At 40.0% G+C, this 27,616-nt stretch overlaps 2 protein-coding genes across 3 annotated transcripts in view; one reads left to right on the top strand and one right to left on the bottom strand.

The window, feature by feature from the left end:
• LY75 (lymphocyte antigen 75) overlaps nt 1-8,199 on the top strand; it is a 39,639-nt gene extending 31,440 nt beyond the window's left edge. For both annotated transcript variants that reach the window (XM_065750628.1, XM_065750629.1), the window contains exons 27-35: nt 74-235; nt 1,105-1,227; nt 1,646-1,840; nt 2,195-2,415; nt 3,339-3,513; nt 4,049-4,216; nt 5,482-5,604; nt 6,089-6,256; nt 7,373-8,199. In XM_065750628.1, the coding sequence (XP_065606700.1) occupies nt 74-235; nt 1,105-1,227; nt 1,646-1,840; nt 2,195-2,415; nt 3,339-3,513; nt 4,049-4,216; nt 5,482-5,604; nt 6,089-6,256; nt 7,373-7,557 (1,520 nt within the window). In that variant the 3' untranslated portion in view covers nt 7,558-8,199. The remainder of the gene's footprint in view (nt 1-73; nt 236-1,104; nt 1,228-1,645; nt 1,841-2,194; nt 2,416-3,338; nt 3,514-4,048; nt 4,217-5,481; nt 5,605-6,088; nt 6,257-7,372) is intronic.
• A 3,783-nt stretch (nt 8,200-11,982) lies between these two features.
• Nucleotides 11,983-27,616, bottom strand: part of LOC136057954 (unconventional myosin-X-like) — a 68,473-nt gene continuing 52,839 nt past the window's right edge. The window contains exons 31-41 of the mRNA XM_065751073.1: nt 26,672-26,814; nt 24,746-24,940; nt 23,449-23,606; nt 22,016-22,139; nt 19,498-19,795; nt 19,083-19,290; nt 18,615-18,751; nt 17,152-17,275; nt 16,050-16,499; nt 15,147-15,338; nt 11,983-14,268 (exon numbers count right to left, since the gene is read on the bottom strand). Coding sequence (XP_065607145.1) covers nt 14,155-14,268; nt 15,147-15,338; nt 16,050-16,499; nt 17,152-17,275; nt 18,615-18,751; nt 19,083-19,290; nt 19,498-19,795; nt 22,016-22,139; nt 23,449-23,606; nt 24,746-24,940; nt 26,672-26,814 — 2,143 coding nt within the window. The 3' untranslated portion in view covers nt 11,983-14,154. The remainder of the gene's footprint in view (nt 14,269-15,146; nt 15,339-16,049; nt 16,500-17,151; nt 17,276-18,614; nt 18,752-19,082; nt 19,291-19,497; nt 19,796-22,015; nt 22,140-23,448; nt 23,607-24,745; nt 24,941-26,671; nt 26,815-27,616) is intronic.

Below are 27,616 nucleotides of genomic sequence, written 5' to 3' on the forward strand. Positions count from 1 at the left end.
CTTTTCCAACCTTGGTGATTTTGTGATTGTTAAAACAATGTCATGTCCTGATTGTTTTCCTTCCCTTCCTTAGAGAAGAGTGAAAAAGAACAAGTAACACAAGTTAAGTGCCCGCATAAGATTAAAAATACACCCTGGATATCATTTAGAAACAATTGTTACACTTTTATGATAACAAAAAATAGATGGCGAGAAATGAAGTCTCAAGAAGCTCATCATTTATGCAAGAAAATGAGTAAGTATTTATTCATACTACAGGTATTAAAGACATACCAGCTTAGGGGAGATAATATACAGGTCTGAGTCAGCAGTTAGGGAGGCTGCAGCGTTTGGGACGTGTGTTAGTGCTGCACTGCCAGATGCTGTTTGTGCTTGCACTGCTCTCGTTAGAAGTGTTTGAGAGGGAACTGAGTAGGAACTACTGAATTCTGAGAACTTTAATACATTGAAAATACCTGTTCTTTTTTTAAATATTTAATCAGCTAATTTTAGATTGAGAAATTTTTTTGCCCATTGCAATATTCTGGATTTGCAGTCACACCTCCTTTGTTTTTTTAACTTCCTTCTTCTGTGAAACACTGAACAAAGTGAACAGGCTGAGAATAGCCCAGTTCAGGAAAGCACACGGGCTTTCCCTGTCTGTCCTGAATGAAGCAGATACTTATAAAGCTTCCCTCTTACGTTAAATAATAGCTCCTGGCATGCATGTGCATGCTTCTTTCCATAAACTGATTTTTCATGAGCCAAAATCACTTCAGCCTTTTTTCCTGAACAGCATTAAGATAAGCAGTATGAAGAACATTGTGAAAGACCGCTGATATTTTTATGTTCTACACAGACAGTTTTTACTACAAGAAACTATGTGGTGGTAGAAGCCATAAAAATCTCCATGACTGAGTTATTTGCTTATGGGAACCAGACTAAACCGGGGGAAGCACTGCTGATAACACTTCTGAGAATTGTTTTTCCTACTCTTTGTTTGGTTCTTTTGTCTTGCTTTTACACTTTTTTGACTTAGTAATTATTAACAGTAGTGAAAAGATAATTTATGTTGTAAGTGAAAGGTGAACCTGTAAGAAAGTAATTTGAAAAAAATTTCAACAGACCCAGAAGCATTTGTTCTGAGTGTTCGAGATGAAGAAGAAAATAATTTTGTTACTGAGCAGCTTCATTCATTCAGTGGTCTGGCTGTGTGGGTCTGGCTGGGTGTCATTTACGATGATAGTGGTGAGTTCTAAGTTTTCTTTTTTCCTTCTTTGTAATAACTGGGTGGAAGGCAGTTTGCAGCATTAAATGCCTGCTTCTTGCATGCTTCAGTGTACAGCCAAAGTCACACTGAATACAAACATACAATAATCATTCATCTTCTAGAAGAAAATAGCTGGACAGGCTTTCTGTCTGAGTCATAATTAGATCCAGTGTGCACTGTTTTGTCTAGATTTGATTTCCCTGGAAAGCAGGATGTGGGCCCTGGATGAGTAATGTTATAACATATTTAGCATTGTATACAGAACCTATTTACAATAATTTAGAGCATTGCTGATTTTTTTTTCCCAAAGTGAATATCTGCTAATGTCCTTAAAAGCTAGATGATATTTGTACACACCGTGCCAACACTGTGATAAATATGTGATATATTCCACAGATAAAGTTCTGAAGTGGTATGATGAAACTCATCTGACTTACAACAACTGGAGACTGGGAAGACCGATCATAAAGAAGAACAGCTTTTTTGCTGGTGTAAATCTTGATGGCTTCTGGGATATTTATAATTATTCTCAAAGTTGGCAAGCTCATCACTATAATGTGTACAGTATTCTCGCCTGCAAGATTGAAAGGGGTAAGTGGTGGAGTGTTGGATGAAGGTCATAATTTAAGTCCTGGTCCTGCAGCACCCCCTGTGAATACATACATAAGGCTTTGGTTTTGTTCCCACTGAAGCACACAGCACAGCTGTTGTGGGCATAGGGCCCACTACTGTGATATTTTGATCAGAATGAATGTGTTTGCTGTACTCTACCAACTGTCCACGGTGTTCAGAATACCAAAAGATAACTTGTGATATAAGTGGCTTGAATTAAACAATCTGACTCTTGAATTGCTTTATTACAGACTGATTTTAATACTTCCATGTGTTCTTAGTCATCTGACTTGAAAGGCACAGAATTTCTCATCCTGTTTTTCTTTGAAACAGGACCCCAACAGCACAAGCCTCCACTGCCTGAGTTTATTCCACACGGAGACATAACATACAGAATCCTGCAGAAAAAAATAACGTGGTATGATGCAGTGAGAGAATGCAAACAAAATATGAGTGATTTAGTAAGCGTACACAGTGAATCACAGCAGTTATTTCTGGAAGATATTGTCAAGCAGGATGGCTATCCACTGTGGCTTGGGTTGTCCATTCATGATGTAAGTATGTACTGTTGGTAACCTCAGTAACAGAGTTTGTAAATGCTGGACGTGAAATATTTTCCTATATTTTTGTTCCAGATTGTTGCAAGCTCTATTTTCATGTAATATATGTTAAAGTATGTTAAGTTGCAGCATATGTAAACACACTGCTGCTAGTTCTGATGAAGATTGAAAATAATAACAGTCAATCAGCAAGGATACGTGGAGCCTGTTTAGTGCAGGGACTGACTGTCTCGGAAGTCGTGCATCTGTTTTCTCAGGAGGCAGCTACAGATCTTACTCCATCCCTGTTCTGTCCTTGAAGCCAGGAGTATGTGTCCCTAGCCCTGCTTCCCATACTGCTCTCCAGATCTGCCTCGAGAACTGGTACTGGGAGGTAGTTGGCTGAGGGAGCAGAAGTGTGACTTGCCACGTGTACCTTTGCTGTCTGTGCCCCTCTTGTGGTCTTGAATGAGTCCCTCCACTTCTCACCACTCTGTCTTCATTATCTAGGGTTTCCAGCAGTGTATCTGAAGTGTGAGCTGACACTGCAAACAGATCCTGAGCTGGCCAGCTCTACTCACTGCAGCCCAGCAGTTACCAAGTCTAGTCATGTTCATATCAAGGAAGAGAGACAGCAAGATCAAATTAAGATATTCCCCACAGAATAATACAAGGCACACTGCAAGTTTAAACTTAAAAAGATACCACATTTTTTCAGCTGGCAGAAGCAGCCTAGATTTCAGTGCTAATAATTGGTTGGAAAATGCAGTTTTACACATTTAATCGGTAAGGATTGAGAGAGTGAGGCACTTGCATTTTAATTCATTACTCGTTGATTCGTTACTCGTTGATTGCTCCATGACTTAGTAGACTGACAAGATGTAAACCACAACCATGTGCTGCAGCTTGAAAACTGTATTTTTTTTTTCTTTGCTTAGGGAAGTAAAGCTAATTTTGAATGGTCAGACGGAAGCAGTTTTGACTATTATCCATGGGAATTAGAAAACTCAAATACAACTGAGAACTGTGTTCTGTTGGATACCAAAGGATCTTGGAACCGTGCAAAATGTACAAATGTTGCTGAAGGTGCCATTTGCTACAGCTTTTCAAACAGTAAGTGTAATGTTTCAATATATTTTCTGCAGTTTATGTGTTTTAGTTAGAGCTGAAAGGCCACGTGGGTTGCTTTTTTAAGAATTTTCTATCAGGGATGATTTTAAATCTGTGCTGGAGATTTATTCTCTCCATTCTACTGGAGAAAATTCTGGTCATCTCTTGGTCACCTGTGGCATATCAACTCTTATGTATCTTTTCCTGAATCAAAATCTGTATCAAACTTACGTGAAACTTTAAAGCATCCTAAAAGGCAGTAAAAAAGATGGTTCCCAAGTCTTTGGGACTTGTGTCATGTCTGTGTTCAAGTAAATTCATCTTCTGCATATAGGTTCATAGGTTCATAAGGTTGGAAAGGACCTACAAGATCATCTAGTCCAACCATCCTCCATATAAAGAAGGAAGGTAGTAATTGAGTCATGGATGCTGATAGGATAAGTAGTTGTTGTTAATATTTACTTTCCTGTTACTTCAACAAATAAACTGTGCACAGACTCCTGCAGCAGAAATAATGCCAATATCTTTATATTTCCAGAGAGACAATCAGAGCAAAAGCAAGTGAGCCAAGCCTCAGGCTGCTCACAACTCAGTGGAAAACTGCCATGGCTACAATACAAGGATCACTGTTACGCATTTGATATGGCTTTCTACAATTTTTCAGTATACAGCGTGGAAGATGCTAAGAAAGTCTGCAAGAAACTGTGTATGTTTGGACTCTTATTACATTACAACCCATAATTAGTCCTCTGTACCAAAAGAGTTAAAAAGCGTAACTGAAGAACTACAATAGTTAGACTTCAGCTTTTCAGCCATACTTAATTTAGGAAAAATAATAGCTAGTTTTACCTTTGAACATCTCATTAAGGTTCTTGAAAAGACTCCGCAGTGTGCTGACAATTTGTTTTGCATGTGGATATCTGCAAAGGAAATTCAGATATCCATTGACAGAGGATTTAGAAATTTGGGGTTAATGGTTTGGAGGAAAACACTGTATTCGTATACAAATAGGTTTATTTGAAATGAAGTTAGTGCTGTTAGCAGTGCTTTCTTATTCAGGGCTTTCATTAGCTGCTTGTAGAGGTATCCTCATCAATTAGTCCAAAGTACATACATTGTAAATATTATAAGGGCACACAGTATCACTAAAAATACTAATTTTCTGTCACATAAAAAGGATTTTCTCTCCTCATTGATAAGCTAAGTGGGGACTGTATTGCAAGATAGAATTTTAAGCAGCCTTGTGTGCAGAATCGTTGATGAACTTCTTACTTAAGAAGCTAGTGACTGTCATAACGTTTTGTCATTGTATGAAGTGAAGTTAAACTCAATAGGTAGAGGAGAAAGAAGCAGAAGTGCTAATAGTCCCCGTCCTGGATGTATCTTTCTATTCAGTCTGCCTGATCTGCTGGTTGAAGAAGAAAGTAGTCTTTCTCTAAATTAAGATTCTGGCTTGTATTTGCATTTACTGCTAAAAGAGTTGGTACACGCTGAGCCTGTCCCCACTGTAGCTTTTCTCTCTCCTTTCTCCTTAATTGCTGTAACACTACATAAAAAACTGAGGTGCAGTGGGGGATTGAGTTAGAAATTAACTTCATTCAGCAAAATGCAGAATAGTTCTTGCAAATGGTGAGCTTTTGTTCAAATCAGTTCTTAAAATGTGATGATGACTTGGACAAGACTTGTAATTCTGAATCAGGGACGTATCTTTCGGTATCTTCCATGTAAGTGTTCCACAGCTGCAGTAAGTGTACACCATTTTATTCTTTGTGACCTGCCAGAATAACCAGTTGTCTGAAGCTGTCTTGTATAGCATTACACTGTATTTGAGGGAGGGGGAATGTCTGTCTTCCTTCTGCTGGTTACTTCAAATTCATTTTATAAGCCCAAATTGGCAAATCTATTCCTGTTATTATTGTTCCTGCAGAATTGTTGATGTTACAGTTCTAACCATTATCCTATTCCCCTTAGATCCTTCAGCAGCCCTTCTGACCATAGGGGATGCTGAGGAAAATGCATTTGTGAGCACACACATAAAGGAAAATGATCTTATTACCAGGAAAGTATGGCTTGGACTGACCCAGAGCTCTAAGGGTAAGAAGCAGCAATCATTATGAGGGTTTCATGTAGTAAATTAAAAAAAAAGGATGCATAAATCCTCAAATGAGAATAATGAGAATGTAGTTGTATAGTCTCAGTAGCCCACGCTTGCTCCTGCCTGAGGTTGGCATCCCTCATTGAGCAGTGCAGAGCTGTCTGGGCTTCACCATATGTTAAATCTCTTCCTGGTGCACATTTGAGATAATCAGGAATAAGTGACATTGATTTTCTCTGACACTGTCACTGATACCTAATGGTGATGTCATTTCTGTCCAAATCCATCAAATCCTAAGGGTCTGGAGAAGAGGTGTGACTGAAAGTGACGTGTTTGTACTTACTGCTTTTAATATATGGGATACATATTATCAATCAGTGCTGTTTCTTCTAGCAGTGTAAAGAAATCATCTGCTTGTGAGCTACCTTAGTGTAATGTTAGAGACCCTTTTGGTGACCTAACTAAGCAAATTTTTCTCAACAGGTCAGTCCCTGCACTGGCTCGATGGCTCATCAGTTAATTACGCCAACTGGGATAACAGAACCACAGAACTCAGTGACAAATGCAGTGTTATCATGTCCACGACTGGCAAGTGGTCCAAAGTTGACTGCAGTCGGAGTCAAAGCAGAGTGGTTTGTAAAGCTCCTTTAGGTATGAGAGCTCTGATTTTTAGCAGATGTTAAATGTTTTAGTGACTGTATTCAGGATTTTCTTTTTTTAAGTAATGAAAAGTGGAATTCATAAAAGAACCTTTCAAGTAACTGCCTTCTGTGACTGTTCTGCCATGAAATTACATTTGCCTAAGTCAGTATACTGATGAGAAACCAAGGGACAAAATTTCTAAGAATTTGCTTCTCCCTGCTTCCAGTGCCCACTTAAAGGGGAAGAACTGAAATAGCCACTTAAAAAGCAGCGTAGAGTAGTTGCTGTTGCTTTTCTTTTTACCACAGGGCATCTTTCATGGGTGAATCTATGAGGGTAGAAGCAGAAAGACATCTGCTTGTAAGAATTGTTGAGTAAACAAGTACTGAAGATTTGTTTTCAGTCCTGAGGCTTCTGAAACTGGTCCCACAGCTCGAGGAAGACTCAAGGAATACATAAATTCCTCATGTTTTGCTCTGCCTAGGAACAGTTACCTGAGCGTTAAGCAAATTCCTGAGAAGCAGTGAAATCTATATGATTTTGTCTGCATTTTTCACATAAGTGGGAATGCAGGAATAGATGTAACTAACTTAATTGTGCTAACGAAGACGTCAAAAAGAGTTTTTCAGTCCAAGGGAGATCTGGGTTCTCTTCAATTGGAGAGACCCCAGGAACACATCACATTTTTTAAATACGCAGTCTTCATCAAAATGAAACACCTGTTTTTAATTATTTAAATTAATCTTAATTTTTTAATTAATTTTAATTTAACTCTCTTTTACGCCATATCACTTATATATCATATATACCATATTGCTTTCTTGAAATGAGTGCAGAATTTCTGGTGCCACAAACTAGAAGGGTGTTTTTGACATCCCTTCCAACATTTCATGGTTAGAAAACCAGCAACTGTGTTATTAAAAATAAAAGGTTAGATACTAATTCATACGGGAACCCAAATTCCAGTTGATCTGGTGAACCAATTAGCCTTGACTTCAGCCAAACGCTGTCTGCATAAATATGGTGTTGATGTTTAGGTAGCTGTACACTAACCCTGTGAAATGAATGTTTTTACCAAGGCTATCAGAGAAGAACTGCTTTTCTTTTTTGCTGTTGTTGTTACAGGTTCTAATCATACTGGGGTGGCTGTAGCATTTGCCCTGCTGATTATCTTAGTCCTTGTTGTTGGATTAGCGTGGTTCATCTGTAAAAAGAAGCGTCTTCACTGGAGTGCCTTCTCTTCAGTACGTTACCAAAGAGGGATAAACGATGATGAAACTGATGATGTGTTCACGAAAGATGGCTATTGAGGAAAAACTGTTTCTTCTAGGCAATTCAGCATGAACTTCACTGTGTGAAGCCGTAAGGACTGAACGACTTGATGTTTTGTTACTTCTTTTTGACAAAGTAATAACGTTATTAACAGGGGCTAAGTTTTGTTCTTTCATACCAGCGTGCAATTTTTATTCAAGCCCCCTTATTTGCATTTGGCCTCAGTTGTTTAAGGTACAAGGTTTTTGGAGTTGTGTAATGTATTTTAACTCAGAGTGTTATTTTCCACCTCTTTACTGGAAAATGTTTTTAATTAAATAATTAATGACGACTTACTTCATGCAATGTCACCTTATTGAATGCACATAAAGTTACCATATGAATTCTCTTAACTTTATGCAATTTTCTTTCAATAACTTCAGGCCAATTCTGTGCCATTTTGTTGTATTAAAGATTCTGCTGCTAGCCTTGGATTAGCTAGCTGGCACAAAGACCAGAAATGCTTGGTGTAGCAACTTTTCTAACCAGCTGTTATAAATTTTGATACAGTAATGGAATATGAAATAAGGAGTTACCAGACAACTCAGCATTCTTCCCCCATCCATCTAGAATTTACATTTTCTTATTGCAGTGGAGGAAGATAATGCTACTTTCTCTCTCAAAGTAATAATAATAATAATAATAAATAATAATAATAATTAATCATAAGTTTTACTGGTGAGAGAAGAATATGAGAATGAAGAGAGTTATGAGAAATACCCTGCAGTAAAGCCGTGCCATTTACAAGTAAGTAAGTTTATTTATAAAGTCTTTTAAATCTGAGAGTGTGGCAAGCAGGCAGATCACTGTCAGAACTGCCCAGTGAAGGCTAACTGCAAGCACGAGCAGAACTCAAGACAATAAGAGCTCAGCCTTGCGAAGGCAAAGGTATGGCTGTTGTGTTTTATCCTGAGATCTAACTGTTAAGTAACACGTTCATTTATTTCCTTTTCACAGCACCTTTAACAAAGTTTTAAAAGCACAAATAGCAGATGTGTTTACAATGAAAAATCAGTATCTAGACATAAGCATCAATTAAAGCGTTTGTAAAAATGCACTTAGAGTAGCAATTCGAGGAAGAACTATTCCCTTCTATCCCATGGCTTCAAACTGCTCTAAATTAGACCTCTGTGACTCTCTTTTTTTTTATAATCAGCTGTTGCACTGTGCCAAGTGAGGATGGGAGTGTTACAGTGACAGTTTTATGTTCTTTAATGAGATCCTCCTGCCATTTTACCTCCAGTAATACTGTCAGTTTTTACTGTGGTTAAATGCTTAACTAAACTGTATAAACCAGAGTATCTCTTATCTGTCCAAGAAATAACATGAAGATATATCTAAGGAAGGAGTGAGGAAGAATGTATGGTAAATTAAGTAAGTTGTGTATGTAAATGCTGAAAGTACTTGAGTATTTTACATAAAACTTAAACTTGATTTTTATGTGATGTGATCTATGCACTCCAAAGAAAATTCTAAAGGGAAAAAAGGGAGACAGCATTACACATGTACTAATGATTCGATCAAAATTTTGAAGTTGTTGCTAGACTTCTTCAGAGCACAGCACAAAGGACAGATGTTTAATTTCATGAAGGAGTATACACAGAAGACCGAATCCATCCCCTGTGTAATAATGATGGTGTGATACAATAACGAGGAATACATTTGGTCTGACATGCTGAAATGTGTACTACTGATTTCTCTGGAGCAACATTGCGAGGTCATAATGTTCAGCTGCCTTATTTCCCTGCAGTTTACTTACTTAAATTGACAGCACTTTCCTTTGTTCCTGTTTGCACTATTTTGATAAGCAGGTGTTTAGCATCTGTATTGATAAATAGAGAACCTCTTGTAGATATCACTTCAGTACCTGTTGAAATAGCAGAGTGAAGGGGCACAGCCAAAGAAACGTTGTGTTAGTTTGCTGATAAAGAAGCACTTTCTTTGTTTATTATTTGGTACTTGGGCACAATTGTGAACGTTTCCTTTCTTTCTTGATGCTAGTTGCTTTGCTAAATGACTTCTGAATTAATGAAGTTTTTTTTTTAAAAAGTGTTGTTCATGTCCTTTTCTCTCAACAATACTTAGAAATGCCTCTTTTGAGATATACTAGTTTTATAGGTGTTTATACTTCGAATGTTTTTAGTTGTGAATCTGCAGTTGAAAGTGGAAACTAATGGTAAAAGTCTTAGTTACCCAACATATAAATATATAGTTTTTATAATTAAAAAATTTGTATATTCTTATGAATGATGTAAATAATTTTGTAAGGCCCCTTTTCTATGTTTGTTTCACCATACCCAAGTTGTCTCATCACTGGTAATTCTCATTTGAACAAGCACAGCTGCCTTAGTGCAGGTGAATAACCCACTTCACTTGAAATACAGAGTAAGATTATTACTGAAAGAATAAAGCTGAATAAAACACTAAACTGCTTACACTGGTTTTATTTCCAGGGAAGCAGTTATTGGAAGTAAGGTATGGCTCATTAACCAATGCATTAAAAAAGCACATACGACAGGGGCTGAGATCACCATTGAACCAGACCAATGCTGCCACAATAAGAAAATGGGAGAGTTCGTCAAAATCGTTTTCATATATTTAAAAGGAAGATCATTAAGTTTCCAGCTTAAAGCATTACTTATCTTGGTACATAATTATACCTTAACAGCTTTTATCAAGCTGCGTGCGTTGTTGGCACAGTCCTGCCAGTCCCTGGAGACTCTGAGTCATAGAAAGGTTAAGATATACTCAGCTCTTAATTGATACAGTTGTCAATGACAAGTGCCTACACATGACTGCTGTTTGGGGCTGATATATATAAAATAAAAATTGTGTGTGTGTGTGTGTGTGTGTATATATATATATATATATATACACACGTACACGTACGTACACACGTACACGTACGTACACACACGTACGTACACACGTACGTACGTACACACACGTACGTACGTACACACACGTACGTACGTACACACACGTACGTACGTACACACACGTACGTACGTACACACACGTACGTACGTACACACACGTACGTACGTACACACACGTACGTACGTACACACACGTACGTACGTACACACACGTACGTACGTACACACACGTACGTACGTACACACGTACGTACGTACACACACGTACGTACGTACACACACGTACGTACGTACACACACGTACGTACGTACACACGTACGTACGTACACACGTACGTACGTACACACGTACGTACGTACACACGTACGTACGTACACACGTACGTACGTACACACGTACGTACGTACACACGTACGTACGTACACACGTACGTACGTACACACGTACGTACGTACACACGTACGTACGTACACACGTATATATATATATAGATAGCTATGTATACACATATATATATACATATATATAGATATAGATAGATAGATACAGATATATATAGATACAGATATATTATTATATCTATATTATCTATTATATATAGATATATATAATATATAATATATTATATTATATATATAATATAATATATTATATATATATAGATATATTATTATTATATATATTATATATATATTATATTATATAGATATAAATATAGATATATATAATCTATTTTATATATATCTATATATATGTGTATATATATATATATCTGTATCTATCTATATCTATCTATATATCTATACACACACACACACATTGATATATATACACATATATACATGCGTGTATATCTATTTGTAGATATCTGTATACACATATACACACATATAGATAATACAGATATATACACACATATATACACATATATACGCACATATATATGTAAAAATATACATTTTTTATATTCTTGTATAATAGCATATAATTATATATATTATATATAACATATATTTATTTATATGTACGTATGTACATAATGTGCATATGTATATATACACATACATACACATTATTTTCTGGGGTGGGGGGGAAGGTGATTACAAATAACTGCCTAAGATTACAAGTTCTTTGTTGCTGAACATCGACTTTAAATGGCGTCCCTATGAATCTGTCAGTGTATGTGTAGCACAGCAGGGTATGCAGCACTGGTGTTTGTAAAAGCTGATCACATTCATTCCGTTCAACAAGAAAACAAAGTTCCTATTGACCAAATTATTAAGTGGACCTTCCCTAGAGCACTGCTGGGGGTGGGAATCCCAGGTGGGGTGAAGCTGTAAGCACACACAACGCAGCACACCGCCAGCCCCACCGCCCGCGCGGCGCCGCCGGGAGCACCCAAAATGGCGGCGGCGCTGAGGGAGAGCCCGGGCAGGCGCAGCGCGCCTCCTCCTGCTGCCACTCTGCCCTTTACTTACGGCTTCCGGGCGTCAGGTCTCTGAGTACACCCCGCACCGCGCACACGCAGCGTCTGAGTGAATAGAGACTGTGCAATCCAATAATTTATTCCACTTTCATCTTGTAAAGCCAGTTACAAATGAAAAAAGGAAAAAAAAAAAAAAAAAAAGACAGCAGAAGGAATTCTGTAATAGAAACAAGCAAAATTACAACAAATACTAAATGGGAGTTACATTCCCAAGTGGGTTCAAGCTGCCTGCAGCAACCCCAGAGCCAGAACACAGGGACAGTGCAGAGTTAGGACAGGGATAACCAAGGCTGTTCTGATACAGCGTGCAGACCCGTACAGTGTCACGTCTCAGGCTGCCCATGCACTCACTGTGACCTGGCGTCTGTTTGTTCCTCGTGATACAAAGGGGATGTCCTTTAGGTCCTTCAGTAAAGCTGTTTAAGGCAAAACTCCAGTTGGAAGTGCAATACGCAGTGGTGGCTCTCCTCAGAGGCTGGCTTGCATGGCAAGTGGGCAGTGTTTGCACATGCTGCAGTGGGCTTGGAAGGAGAGAGAAGCACGGATTATGCACTGTGGTTCATCTTCGTGCAGCGTCGGGCTCAAAACCGCACCATTCTGTGACAGTTGTAGTGAAATGGCAAAATCCCAGGGTGAAATTGAACCGAACCTGTTGCATGCTGACTCCAAGTTTTCTGTTATTTGAAACTTCTCCTTCATCACTAACTTAAAAAGCCTCTTTTTTTCTTTTCTTCGGAATCAGGAACATCTGATTTTAAAACCAACCCGCAACCTTAATGATTCTGTGATCCTAAGGCCTGCATCACACCCGCTTTGTAGGTCCATTAGGAAATGGAAAGGGCCTTGGCATTCCAGGACCTTAAGACCAATATAGACTCAAGGCTCCTTGACTGCCAATGCAGCCCATTTGTGATGTGACTAACAATACCCCAAAACTGTCTTTAACAATGACAGCTGTCTTCAGGCTTCTAATTTCATCTTTCACTGAGGTGGAAAGAAATTTTGCTTCTTCAATTGCAATTAGCTATTAAACCCTCTAAGAAGTAGTCATTTCAGCAGAATAACATTATTTTCAAGTTTTGCTGCTGACTAGGGCCTACAGGGAATTCAGGGGTGGGAGCCATTCAAATCAGAACTCAGTAGGAGAATGAAGAAGTTGACACCTGCTTACGGTATTTCAGAGGAAATACATCCTTGAAAAACTCTTGTAGAGTTTACCTAGGCATCTATTCACTCAGGAGGATACAGTTCATTTAAAACTCAATTTTGGGATCCCAGTCAGCCTAAAATCCTACTTAGAGAAATAAGGGACTTAACGCAGGCACTACTACCTCTGACTTCTATCCAAAATCCCAAGTTGTGAAGAACAGATTTCTGGAAACACAACTAAATCAATCTCAGCTTCTGAGCTGTACCATGGAAAAGGCTGTAGATAATTTCCTCTTGGAATGCACCCAGAGCAGCACCTGACAAGATATTTCAGCAGTGCTAGTTCCCAGGATTTTTTCTTCTATTCTGGAGTACTTAGAATTTCTACTTAAAGTGCCATTTTTAACTCATATGTACCTGTGAACCTATATTGGTAACCATAAGGTAACAACCCACCTTATGTGTTTTTAGTTGTTTGTTTAATGGTCTCTCATGTAGCCTTTGACCTCTTAGCTGGACAGTCTGGCTTCAATTGCAAAAAACCTTGCTTTTTTTTTTTTTTTTAAACCCGATCACATCATTAATATATCCTGAAGAGAAAACCCTAGTGACTTATTTTAGAATTGCCTACAAAATAAATAAAAACAAAATATTCTCTTTGCAGCCCATGCTATGGTCCCCTGATCCCAGATACCTGCATACTGAATATTCCTAAAGAAGCTGAAGCCTGCCTCCTGTAGTCCAGATTCCTGTGGTTTTGTTTCTGTATGACAGGCAGTTCTGAAAGCAGCAGAAGACAGGCAGAAGGAGGATGCTTCTGTCTTTGCTTCTTTAAAGGTACACTGTTCATCAGACAAGCCAGAGAAAATAAGGTCTGGGCTGTTAATATATAACAACAGTTGTTACTGTTCCATATCTTTGGGCAGAGGTGCAAATCCTAGGTACTGCAGATGCCACTTCTGTTCTTAAATACAGTAGTCACTCAAGTGGAGTTCTTAAAAACATCTTTGCTACACTTGTGCTGGCAAGTTGCAAATACCAATCTTCAAACAACTGCCTCTGTCACGGCAGTCCGTTCATATCACCTAGTCCAGATGCTGGCACGACTGTCCACACTGGTGGCTGATTTGACGCTGCAGCGTTTCTTCACTATCATGTTGATGTATGCTTTCATGATCTTTATTATCTCACCCACCTAGAGAAAGAACACAATGAGATTAGCACATTTAAGACCTATTCTCACTGATCAGATCAGATGTTTTGCAGAAAGTTTCCCCTTGTCCAAAAGTCAGGGCACCATAAATATGCAAGATTAAATGTGCACGTTACAGTAAGGGTAAGCAAAAAGAAACTGAGATAATAACAGTTATATACCCAAAAGACCTGGAGAATGAAAACAAGGATACTGACAGGCATGTAATTGTTGCTTTACAAATAAATGTTAAAAATAATACCATTTTTCAAATTGAAAAAGCCTCTCCAGGTTACTCTAGCATGTTGTTTCATGTTCAAGCTGTACATGATCAGACCTAGGTCACCTCTGGGAAGCATTAAGGATAGGGAGTTAATACAACAGTTGGACGTCTGTTGGTCTTGTCCAACAGTTGGATTCTGCTGGGAGAGAAATGTGATCTTACAGCAACAGCTTTTAACACTTGACAAGTTTGTTCTCTGTTTTACTGGCATATAAAAAGCTTGTAACTCGAAGAAAAGCGTGTGTAATGCTTCCAAACTTTTTTTTTTCTTTCAGTAATTTTGCGAAGTCCCAACTTATAAACTGAAAAGGAATGAAGTAACTGAGCACCCAAAACCTGAAATTCCACGTGCCCTAGAACACCACTCAATCTCCTCCACTTTCTAATCAGCATCATTCCTTTTTCTGCACATCTCTGTATTCAAGACCAGGTACTATAACACTTCAGGTTTAAGCTTTCCTTCATCTTTTTCCTTGGCTGTCCCATCCACTCAGCAAGAGCTCTCTCAGATGACCTCACCTAGTCCCCAGAAATTAGAGCTTTACTGGAGCGCTGCTAGTAAACACACACATGCAACAAGCCTTGTGCTTCCACATACCTGGGATGTTTCAAAGAACATTTCTCTCTCATCCACTGTAATTTTGAAGGTGTTGGGCTGTGGTGCTCCAAAGAAAACAATGTGCTCGTACTGGAAAGTCTCTAACGGTTTAGGATCTCCACGTTTGTAGACAGACACATTCTCTGTGCTGACTCCAAGCCAAAGATCATTCGGAAAGCCTCCCTCCTTACACTGCAGAAACAGAAGTCTTGCATCAATACAATGGAGAACTGAATCACCTTTAATTCAAGGCATCAATTTCCAGTTGCTGCAGGATATTTCACTTTTCTATTCCAATAGAAGTTTTAATTAATTAATTAATTTTACAGAAGGAAGCACCCAGATACTCCCGCTGCAAAGATTTAGAAGTGACACTGCTGTGGTTAAATACTGGTTGAGTCATAAATGACTGTAGTACCCAACACTCCTCATCACATTTAAAACAGACTATTTTACAGTGAATACAGTAAGGGCATGCAATCCATCCAGGCAACACAAAGGAAAAACGCTGCAGATCCCTACTCCAGCAGCGTAATTCCAGCAGCCAAAGTGACCTAGTTTGAGAGGTTTCTGTAACACAGCTGCAGAGGAGGCTTGCATTTTTTTCTGTCAAGTACAACATGGCTTCATCTTACTTTCATTCCCCTAGCTACCATCTTTATAAGTCCAGAAAAATTGTCTGTCTCACTTAATCAGGATGCATCAGTTTTTCTTGCCTGATGCCCTCTTCATCACATCTTTTTGGGTATGCAGTACTACAAGCTTACTCTGCTTACTAATACAGAATAGCCACATCCTGAAGCTCCTTTCTGCTGCTGAGCAATATCATACACAGAGCTGCATCTGCTCTCCAGACTGAACTCTCTCCTCAGCAGTATTTAAACGCATTTACACATCTCTCACCTCAACGTCAAAGAGGGTTGACCCATAACCTGGCCACTCCTTTACAATGGCCATGTATTTCACCATGGCCTGATGCTGAGAGAGCCCCTGCAGCTTGGTCCATTTCTGTGCTATGCTTGCACGAGCAGCTGACAGCTCTTCCTTCACCCACATCTCCATCATCTGCTCTTCTTCTACCTTCTGCTTCTTTACAGAGCCTGTCTTGAAGCCACGTTTCAAGGTCCCTTCAAGGAAGCTGGTCCGTCTCCTCTCCAGAGTGTGACTGCTGGTTCCACTGCTCTTTGTGGAGTGCAGTATTTTGGATTTCAATCTGTTAACTGGGTAGATTCCATCCAGACTCCAACTTATCTTAGAATAATCTCCATGAAGGTACTGCAGCCGAAGTGCTGCTAGGCGCTGCAGAGTGTCCTCTGGTGCAGGAAAATGACCATCTATGAGGCTTTCATGAGCCTACAAACAAGCAGAAAGTCCCCCAGACTCATTAGAAAGCAGAGACATAACTCACAGCTGGGTCTACGTACAGATTCCTGTTGTATTTGCCCTAACACAAAGCCAGTCCCAGACAGAAAGGCCTAATTGAGGAGGTCAAAGTAAAGATGACAACTTCTGCAACTGGTGGATGAGCTACTCTACTCAGTTTAGTTCAGCTTCCTTAACAGTAGGGTTATTTAATACCAGGCCTGGGCAGCATCACTTTGCTACACAATATAGTGACTTGAAAATTATTAAGTAGACAAATACTGTCACCTATGCTTTCTTTTCCCTCCTTATAGTATTATACTCCAGTGCCTCATTGTTAACTGGGAGGAACTGCCTGAAAGATAGTTTTCTTAGTCAGTTCCCGTCACACCCCAGGACCATGCAGTTCCTGTAAGCTGATATGCATATACATTTTCCAGCCTTCCTTACACTTGTGTTCAGGAAGCACCTGTTTCACACAGTCATCTCAAATGATTATCTGAATTCATATACCTTTTAAAATTAAAGATGAACTCTTCGCAGATCAGCATTGCCACTTCTAATGCAAAGATAATCCAGTTTTCTTTATACTCCAACGTGCTTCTGCCACCCTTGGAAACCAAGTCTCCCACTGCTTGCTTACCTGCTCAAACATGAAAGCAAATTCCACTCCATCTTTGGGAACGTTCTCTATATCTAAGAAGCAATAGAGTTTAAAATATAGCTGCCACTGTCCTTCCTCCTCTTCTTCCTCAGAGCCAGCAAGTCTGTAAGACAGGAAAGTGAAAAAAAACAATAAAAACAGTAACCAGAAACACTATGGTACTAGGATGTCCACAGTACAACTCATGCTATAAAAGTACCCCTGGGTTTCTGAAACGTAAAGCATACAGAACTATCTAATGTGCCAGGGCAATCTCAGGGCAGCAGACTTCTCTGGTGGCTTCCATTTCGCTCCTCTGAGTTAACTGAAATCTTGATTCAAAAGAACCAAAAGTTCTCATCACATATACTTGACCAACAGATTGGATCAATGGATCTAGGAGTTGGAGGGAGGGCACAGAACACTCTCCATTTTCAAGATGCTCTTTCCATGTCAACTTGTGTCTGTGAAAAGCATCGATCTCGTCACCATTTGGAACTGGCAAGCTTCCTCCACAAAAATCACAGCTCACAGTAAGAAATTGGAGCTCTGATTCCAATCTTTGCTATATTTTCTGATACAGTTATTATGATATAAATTGACAAGAACGTTATCAGCTCTAACTGATATAAAGACACTGGGCTGAGTACCCTCAATCATTTATCCAAATAGACTAACTGTCACATGTACCTAACTAGAGGAGATGAAGCCAATAACTTCTAAGGAAGCGGCACTGAAAGCTGCATTGTTGAGATGGTCCCTAAGAGCATGCACTCATAAGCAGGGCAAGCACAGTTACTCTTTACAGTTCAGAAATGTCTCAACAGGCATCAAAGCAACCACTGATGGCTATGACCGTACAGTTCCAAACACCTGACAAGCAGGATCTCCATCTCCATTGTTCAACTCTTCCATGCTATATCATTTTCTTAGACAAGGAGCCCACAGATGGCATTTGTTTGTGTGGCTCATATTAACCCACCCCATTAATCAAAATAACCAAGTTACTATGCAAGAAAACTTCTCATTTTTATGGTGCTTGATTTTATAAGCTGTTTTGAACTGCTGGTAGCCCTTGCTACTTCTAAATGCATAGGCATTATGTAATAATTCACTGCGAGGAGGCAGCACTCTCCTTTCACAGAGAGGGAATAACCAAGACAGCACAGGGACTTAATCAACCCTTCTCTGAGCTCTGCCAGGAAAGCATTACTCTTTGATAAAGGCACCAAAGAGTCTGTCCTGCCAAGGTAATGCTTCTTTGTCACTGAAACAGATGTGAATGTGGTTTTCCACACAGTGAGAAAGAGCACTTGAACCTTACCAAAAGGAAGTTCACATCAAAGCGAACTCTTGAAACACTGCATATCCCTTGGATAAAACTACCTGACTGTACTCTCACTTAACCCAGGGTTATGACCAACTTGGAGGTAAAATAAAAACTCTATGAAACATTCTTCTACCTCTCAAACTTGGCCAAGATATCAGCCACAATCACTCGACTCTCAACAGCGCGGTCCACCTGTTGATTATGTTCAAAGAGAGCGAACATATTACGGCTGTCCTCCATTGCTAGACCTCGGATCAGCTTTTCAACCACCTGCAAAAATCAAGGGACAGATGCAGATTATAGTGCAGGTATTGCACACGCTTTCAGAAAATCCATGGAGAGAATGGAGATAGAAGAGTGAGAGCAGGGTGATGGAAGCTGGCATAGCTGGACTTATGTCACTGAGAATACCAATATATACAACTCTACTCAGCCCAACTCTGACAGTGGTCAACTCATATTCCCAGGAATGAAAATAAAGAAATACTTTTCCTAAACCCTGAAAAATTGGAAATGAATACAGAAAAGAAGTCCCTTCAACGGATTCAGTACCTAGACACAGAGGAGTTCTTAGATCTGGTTAATGCTACAAATGCTTTACCTCCCCAGCACTTGTGTGAGAATTGATGGTGATTTTACAGGAGCCCCCACCATGACAGTACACCGTTGTGGTCATTTCTTCACGGGTGAGAAGAGCCTGTATTTCCTCCTGGGAGGGCACAAACTCCCTTGTCTTTGTTCTCTTCAGGGAATCACTGATGAATTGTGCGTATCTGTCTATTTCAGAGTCTGGAAAAAGGTCTTTTACCCTAAGTTGAAAGGGAAGTAAAATAAGCCATTACACAGTGAAACAGAACACAAGAACATTACCAAATAACTTGGACCACTGCAGGTAGAGATACTGATGTTAAATGCAACTGCAGGAAGAGCAGGCCAGTTAATTCCTGGAATTATGTCAAAGACAGCACAAGACAAGTAGAGAGAAAGGAAATAACACAAATGAAAAGGATTTTCACCTTCTCAGGTGGAACTTGAGGTAGCGAAGGATCCCTCTACTGGGCAGAAAAGTGCAGCTCATACATGCCATCAGCTGCCAATGATGCAGGTTCCCAGTACTGTTGGGATGTGGCATGTGATTTGTTTGTTTGATGAGCTGACAATACACTTCATCACGAAGGGGCTTCAGGTCGTGGCAGGTCTGAAGAATGCCTTGGATAATTGGTATGGGGTCAGACACCGTCTCAATCTCCTGAAGGGAGTTAAAGATCTTCACTGCTTCATCCTGTAAGCTGCTGTAACCCTTTTCTTGTTGCACTGGGGAACAATCACAAAGGTGACGAGAGGTGAGCATCCCCACCCTTCCTACCAGCCCAGCAGAAGTACGAGCAACCACAGTGTAGTCTGTGTTGGAAGAAGAGCAACCCAAGGAGCTGCATGAGCTCATCTCCTGAACTTACAATTCATTAATGCTTCTACTTTATGTGCAAATGCAGTTTGAAGTAGTATTTGCCAATATTTAACTTGTCACAACTGCAAATTCATTTTTGAATATCCCACATAGAAAAGCAGAATATTGTTTCTGAAGGAAATTAATGTTGAAATATAGTTCAGTTCAAGGAAAAAAAAACAACAAAGCAAAACAAGCAATGAACTGACCCCAAGTGCCAATCTATTCTTAGAACATCACACTTTTTGTTTGTTTCTGTGCTTTTAATTTGTCATTTAATTTGATCCCTGTATCACAAAAGGCAGTGATCAGTTGCTCCCCTTTTACTTTCTCCATGACATTCCTCCAGCCTTAATTTTCTTTTTCTGACACTGAAGAGTCCTCCTCAATTTAACCTTTTTGTTGGATGCAAATCTTTCTGTGCCTTTGAACATTTTTAACTTCTCATATTTCTTTGTTACTGAAGGCCAAAATGCATTCTGTACTCAACATGCAAGTGCACAACACATCAATATAGCGGCATAAAGCCTCTTTCTTTTCCCTTTTCTAAGCATTCAAATCCTAGCATTAGCTGTTTTGTTTACCTGCTCAGCATAACAGCTGACATTTCCATAAAGCTGTGCTAACTGATGCTCACTTCCCTAAGCAGAACAAGATCACAGAGACCCAACACCGCTTTGTGTCAGACTGCTCTTCCCCAAATGCATTGCTTTGGGTATCCAGATTGAAATTAATTTCTGGAGAACAAACACTCTGTACTTGAGTCATTCGGCATTAAAGATTCTTCTATATGTCACATATATGTCAGCAGCTTTCGGTTCTAGCGTGCCAGTTTGGAATCATCACCAAACTTTGTCACTTCAGAGCTCGTCCCCTTTTCTACTTCAGTTATGAATATGTCAAACACTACCAGTGCTAGCACTGACCTCTGCTGAAATCCTGTGATGACCATTCTCTTTTACAAGACTGCATTTATTTATACTTTTTAATCACTTAAACATGGAATTAACTGACTAAAGATTTCTTATAATCTTGAAGCAATTCAATTTGTTTAAAAGGCTTTATGAGCTTGCTGAAATATGCCCTGGGAATCTGCCCACTAGGTTATACCACAACAGAGGATAATCTGTACCAGTAAGCCTTGGCAACTCTTTCAAAGTGCTCTCAGACATTTTTGAGGTATAACTTGCTTCTACAAAGCCCTTATCAACTTGTTCTCTAGTGCTGCTCTCTATTACAGACTCTTAGTTGATTCCTGAAGTCAGACTTACCAATTTGAAATCCTCCAGATCTCTCCTGAAGCCCTTTTATAAGAGAGGCACTAATTATCTATATGTCATTTCTTTGATAAATGCCATTCCCCTGGCATCAGGACAATTTTAAGCAAGATATTGCTTGCTGTTGTTAATAATTCACCTAGTGCACTCCTAAATTCCCTCACATAGGTGATCAGATGGTCTTGGCATCTTGTTCTACTCTTTCTATTGACTTGCTCCGTAACCTTTGTTAACGACATTTCAACTGCCATCCTTTGACACATCCCTCAGAGGAAGAATTTCCTAACAGAAATCTAATTCTCACTCCCCCTCCCAACATGAGGTCTCTCTATGCTGATATATACTTGCAAAAAGTTATCGTGCATCTGCTCTGACTCAGTGCCACTGTCACACTTTGGCTATCTGAAGGCCTAGCTACCTCCTGTTCCCAGAGCATTTGAAGAAAAGATTCATTTGCAGTCTGTATCGGTTTCTCTACAAATACTATCTCATTGACAGCTGCATGTTGTAATCCTGTTCTAGGACTTACACTGGAACCGTCTGCAACTCAAGGAGGCAGGCTGCACATCCCCTAGATCAGCTATCTTCCCCTATTTACAAGAATCAGTGCTCCTCAACCACAACACTGCAGATGCAGAACACATTCTGGAAAGACAAAGGCACTAATCCCTTTCTCTGAATCCTGTGAGATGTACTGCTCCAAATGAACTTCACCTGCATAGAGGGAGCTAAGAGACCATCTTTGTGGTGTTAAGGCTCCTCACTGATCCTCAAAATTAGAGGAGATTGTCACATGGTTGAAATACTTACAGTTGACACTGACATCTCCATATGGTAGTGGGAGCAAAGGGGAGTGCAAAGGGTGCTGAGTGTACCGCAAGATTGGGTTCCTCCTGTACGTCTGCTCCACTACTTCAAGGTTAGTGCTGTTTTCCTGGAAGAAAAAGCAAGTGGCCACAGTCATTCCCAAGATGCCCTTATATACATTTAGGGTCAACAACCTCCTTTGCACACCTACAGGTCACAAAAGCATAATTAACATTTAAAATTAGTCTGTATGTTATTTCTGAAAATAAAATGTAGCAACAGCCATACTGGATCATACCAAAGGTCACCAAGCACATGGTATGTGGCTTGTGGCTCACGCCTATTGCAGTCACATAAGGAATGTGTGGCATGATTCCACCCTCATACATCCTTCCAACATTAAGTAGTTAATGGAGTTTCTGTCCACGGATCCAACATGTTGAGTATCTAACAAAGACCCTGTTCTCTCTGCATATGCCTGGTCATACTACATGTGTCTACTGAACAGGCAACAAGCATACACATGGTGTTGAAAATGCAGGCTAGCCACTATTATACACACTGGCATCTCACTCTTCTGTATTTTGTGTTATATGCTTTCCTTAACAATAACTGATGTTCCACTTAACCTCAAACACAGAGCTGAGACTCTCTGTGATGACACTCAGCTCTTTCTTCCAGGGTGGCTTTGCATCTTTTTTAGAGCTGATCACAATGCATATGTTTTTCCTGATGCACATTACTTTGAATTCATCAGCACTGAAATTCAACTGTTCTTTTACCCCACATATGCACATCAAAAGACATTTAGGAACTCCTCACAACCAGCTTTAGTTTTGACTGCTGTAATTTAGTATTGCTAGCAGCCTCAATCAGCTCACTATTCAATTCTCAAGATCACTTACAAACAGAGCTACACAGCAACTAGCACACAAGCATTGGAAATGCTTTTTCCAACAAGAAACCCAACCATTCATGCAAACCTCTGCAGCTTAACCTTTAACTAATATTTTGTCCACGAGAAGTCCTTCTTCCTGTCTCACTACAGCTTAACTTCTTAAACGCCTTTGCAAAAAGACTTATCAAAGCTTTTTGGAAGTTAAAGTAAACTTTATGGCCAGGATCACCACCATCCACATGCCTGCTCATCTCCTGAAAGACTGTTAGGAGATATGCCAAGTATGGCCCGCTGGTATTTCCCCAGATTCCCCTTGAATCATTTTTAAAAGCTTGGTTATATTAGCTGACTTCCATTTCTTCCATCCTAGGACCATGCAGCCTAGGGTTACACAGTCCAGACAGTGCACCAATTAAAGGAAAGTTATATTAGATTTTATTATTTAGGCACACAATCATTTTAGTTTCTTTGATGTTTTGTTATCCTAGGACTGCAATCCCATTCCTAGCAGCACAGGAATCAGCATGGTGCTACCTACCCTAATGTCACGAATGAGTTGCTGTGTAGGTGTTTCTATGGGAACCTTGCTGTCAATGACACCTTGAATGGCAGAGGCCCAGCGCATAGCTTCATTCAGCAGCTTTGTGTACAGTCTGTACGAGTGCTTTCGCCCATGAACAATGATGTTCCAGTAGCCTGTAGAGACACAAAGAAGCTGGAAGGTGAAATCTGCTTCTGTTTCATGTTCTCTTTTCATCTGTAACACGTGTTTGAGGAAAACCTTTGCTTCTTTGATAGTAAAGTACCATGTGCCTGGTTAGAATGGACTGGGCAGACAATACTGTCCCCAGTTACCAAAATGGGCTTAGCAGCAGGATGGTCCCAACTCAGGTTTTGGCACAAAGCTTTCCAAGACATCAGGATCAAAGTGTAACATACATACTTCTGCAATAACCAGGCAGCTTCCTTTCACAGTTCAGATCTGAGCTACATTGTGTGATTAATCACTCAAAAAATGACCAGACAATGCACATCACTCAGTCAGACTGCCAAATCAATTCTCATACATTTTAAAAACAATGTACTTGACAAACTGAAAGAAAGTCAGACTGATGGCAATTCACTCCACTGCAAACAGACCTAGATATATGTTGAGGTCACAAATGTGGAAGACTTATTGTAAGCGAGCAGAAGAAATATCCTCTCATCTCCTTTTATTAAATAAGCCATAGTATCCTGCTGCAAGAGGTTTGCTTCCAGCAAAACAAGATGCCCCAGGTAACTTCAGTACTCAAAAATGCATTATTTCAATTTTGTTCTAAGCTTCACCTCCTTTGTCAGGAAAGTTCACCCCTTGTCTCATCCCACACTGGAGGATCACACTGGACCCTGCCTTCCCAGAGTGGCATTGCATCGCTGAGAAAGCGAATGTAGACAAACTCATGCTTCTAGCAAGTTGAGTGATGCTGCAAAAAAGTCTGCAGATGTACGCCATTGCTGTCATTTAAAATAATAACAGTGATCCCAGTTATTTACAATGTTAGTGGTATTTACCTTTGAGCTTTAAGAACCCAGAGATTGGGAAAAGATAGATAATGACATTACTTGGTGAAAAAACATCCATGCCTTGCATCTCCATTACGTAAGAGGGAATTATCATCACTTGCACACTGTTCTGCAGCCCTTGGCAAGTCTCTTATGGTTTGTGTGGGGATAATGTCTGCAACCACAGAGCCTCAAATATACTCAAGATGCACACAACATTCCTGCACCCTCCCTCCTTCAGGCAACTCCACACATGGCTCACCTGCAGATCACTGCTTCCCTCTTCTTACCTGTGTCTTTAAAGACCCTCTCGTCAGGCTGCACTACGGAGCAGAGGCTATTGAGCACAAGTGTGCCGAGCTTGGCAGCTGTGCGCTCAGACGACTTGTAGTAATCAAGGGCAGTGTTTGTCAGCACAAACCAGCGTTTCTTCATCTTCAAAGAGGACACTTTGTTGCTGCTCTGAACCTCCTTATGAAGCCAGCCTAGTACAGGAACACAGATGTGTCAGTGGTTGTCTTTCACCGCAACATCAAGCCTGACTCTTATCTGGTGGCTCTTTTCACTCCGGGATCAGAATGCAAACTCTCCGCAAAAAGCTCCTACTGGGGCCCACCAGCCTTGCTTTACTGGCTAAAATAGCATCCTGCACAGTAACTCTAAGAAACCAGACAAATTTCCATTGACCTGTTCTATCCTTCAGCCCAATGTACTTTCTTCTTGGTGATCTGTGACAGTCTGTTACCACCATCAGGACATCTTCTGTCTGGGATACTTCTCTCAGAAGCCATGACCATGGGAATAAATCATTTACAAGTCATTCTTCCAAAGAAATGTCAAACACCTATCCAAACCCAGACAGAAGATGTTTGGTGATACATTTATTGTAACGGAATGATCTTTAAGCATTACATGCATCTCTCTTGCTCCCACAACCACAAAGAATATCTCTCTCATGTTAGGTTCCAGAAGGAAAAATAAATATATCAGTACTATAAAGAAAAAAATTATATTCTACGTTGCTATACCTATCAAAAAGACAGTTTTCTATTCAGAGGTCTACAAACCAACGTCCACCCACAAGGCAAAAAGTTCAAAGAATGCTGAACTGTGACCAGAGGCCGCACAGTAAGGGAAGATAAAGAAACTGAGCTTCTCAAATATATGCTTCTGTGACCATACCACTGTCTAATACATTACTGCGACACTGACTTGTCAAAGGAACATTTGTACTTTTTCTTTAATTAACAGTATGAGACGAAAGGAACCACTGAATTGCAGTTAAGTATTTTGAATTTAAGGTACTCCAGCTGTTACATGAGCTGTTATCAGACAATCTCCTTGAAATGTTCAAAACCAAGATGGAAGGCTTATGCCACATTTTGTTGACCTTTATCTTCCAGTCCTTCTGGCTTGCCATGACCGTTCTCAGATCTCTACTCCATCACAGGTACTTTCTGGAAGATGCAGGGCAATTTGTTTAAGTGCTTTCTTTCCACAGGTAGAGACCTGAGTGTTTTTGTATATTAAAGACTGCGTGATGAGCAGAAAGTACTGAGGAGATTGTAAAATATTTGAGACAAAGGGGAAGAAGTTTAGTAATATGTGCAGGAACACTACTCACGTGTCGCTGCCTCCGTCTCCAGTCAAGCTCTAACTAGGGACAGAGTTTATCTTTTGCTCAGCCTTACAGCAGTATTCTCAGTGTCTATCAGAATCAGGTTGGCTTGTTAAGCTGAGTGCAGCAACAATCTCACAAAGCTCTCCCTCCCTCCGTCTCAACATGACAGGTGTCAGAAGGAACAGAGCTTTCTGAGAACAAAAGCTGCAGTGTCATGTCACAGTCAGTCTAAGCCAGCTGCTCCAAAGCAGCCATACTCCCTCCCTATTCCCTGCTGGCATTTGCTGGACAATGTTGAATTAGGCTATGGGACAAACAACAGAAAAATAGAAGTAGAAGTAAATACTTATTCTTCCACGTTCAGCTTCCTACATTCACCTGAAGTGGAGCCAGAGAAGAGCCAGTGTCAGCAGCACACAGGAGGCAACAAGCAACAAGCAGAAGGGTGGGGGGAGCAGGCAATGACTGTGCGTTGGGAGCAGCAAATGCTGCTGCTATACACTATTAAGCACTTGGATTAGCTACAGTCAATCCTCCTGCTCAGATCACAAACAGATGAGTTTCATGTATCATAATTGCATGCATTTCCTCTTACCTCTCACAAGGAATTCCTGTCCATCGACCTTAGATTCACCTTTCGGTTTCTGTAGCAGGGAGATCCAGTGATGCATCTCCTCAGGGGTGTCACTGTTGCAGTGAATCACTCGATTTGCTGTGATGATCACGAAAGAGTTTGGTCTGCAAGAAAAGATAAGCAATAAGCATCAGCCACAGCCATACAAATATCTTTAGTCACGGCACATAGCCACGTTCTCCAGAGTTCTGCACGCAATGCAGAATCTTTGGATACAAACTACAGAGAAGTGAAAAAACAATTGGGAGCATCTCCTGCACAGCTGGTCTGCAAACTGATGAATGCAAAGACCTGTCAGGTAGAATAAAACACCATTCTAGAACTATTTCCAAGACAATAATACATTCATTAGCTAAGGACCAGCTATAAAACATCCTGGTTTCATACGCACAAGACTTTGATAGGGCTTAGCTCATGCTGGTACCACTGGGTTGAGCCAGTGCAGCTGCTCTGCTTGCACTTATTAAAACCAGTGATGCAGTAGAAAACGCAGGTCCCAGCAGCAGAAGATAAAAATAAGCTGCATAAAATCAAGAGAAATAAGCATTCTCTTCAGAATTTGTTTAACATAATTCAAACACTGACACTCCAGAAGAGCATACCTCAGCAGATCCATGAAGAAATTCTGATTGTTCAGCTTACTATTTGTGCTCTTTTATTTCTTTTTTTAGAAGGATGTAGATTAACTATAAGGAGTCTGGGCTGAATACCAGAAAAAGCTTTCGATTAAAAGAAATCTTAGCTTGCTACCGAAGTACACATCATCTAAACTAGCACCCACAAAGTTCCTGAAACCTGTGTGAGAAAACAATTACACAAAAACCAGAGCAAAGAGGTAAATGGCTTAATAACTAACATTTAACTTCAGCGCTGCAGCGAGAAGCTGGGCTCTGGCTGAACTGTTAA

Source organism: Cyrtonyx montezumae, unplaced genomic scaffold (assembly GCF_038088225.1).
Source record: "Cyrtonyx montezumae isolate F1298 unplaced genomic scaffold, pur_monq_1.0 scaffold_7, whole genome shotgun sequence".
Lineage (NCBI taxonomy): Eukaryota > Metazoa > Chordata > Aves > Galliformes > Odontophoridae > Cyrtonyx > Cyrtonyx montezumae.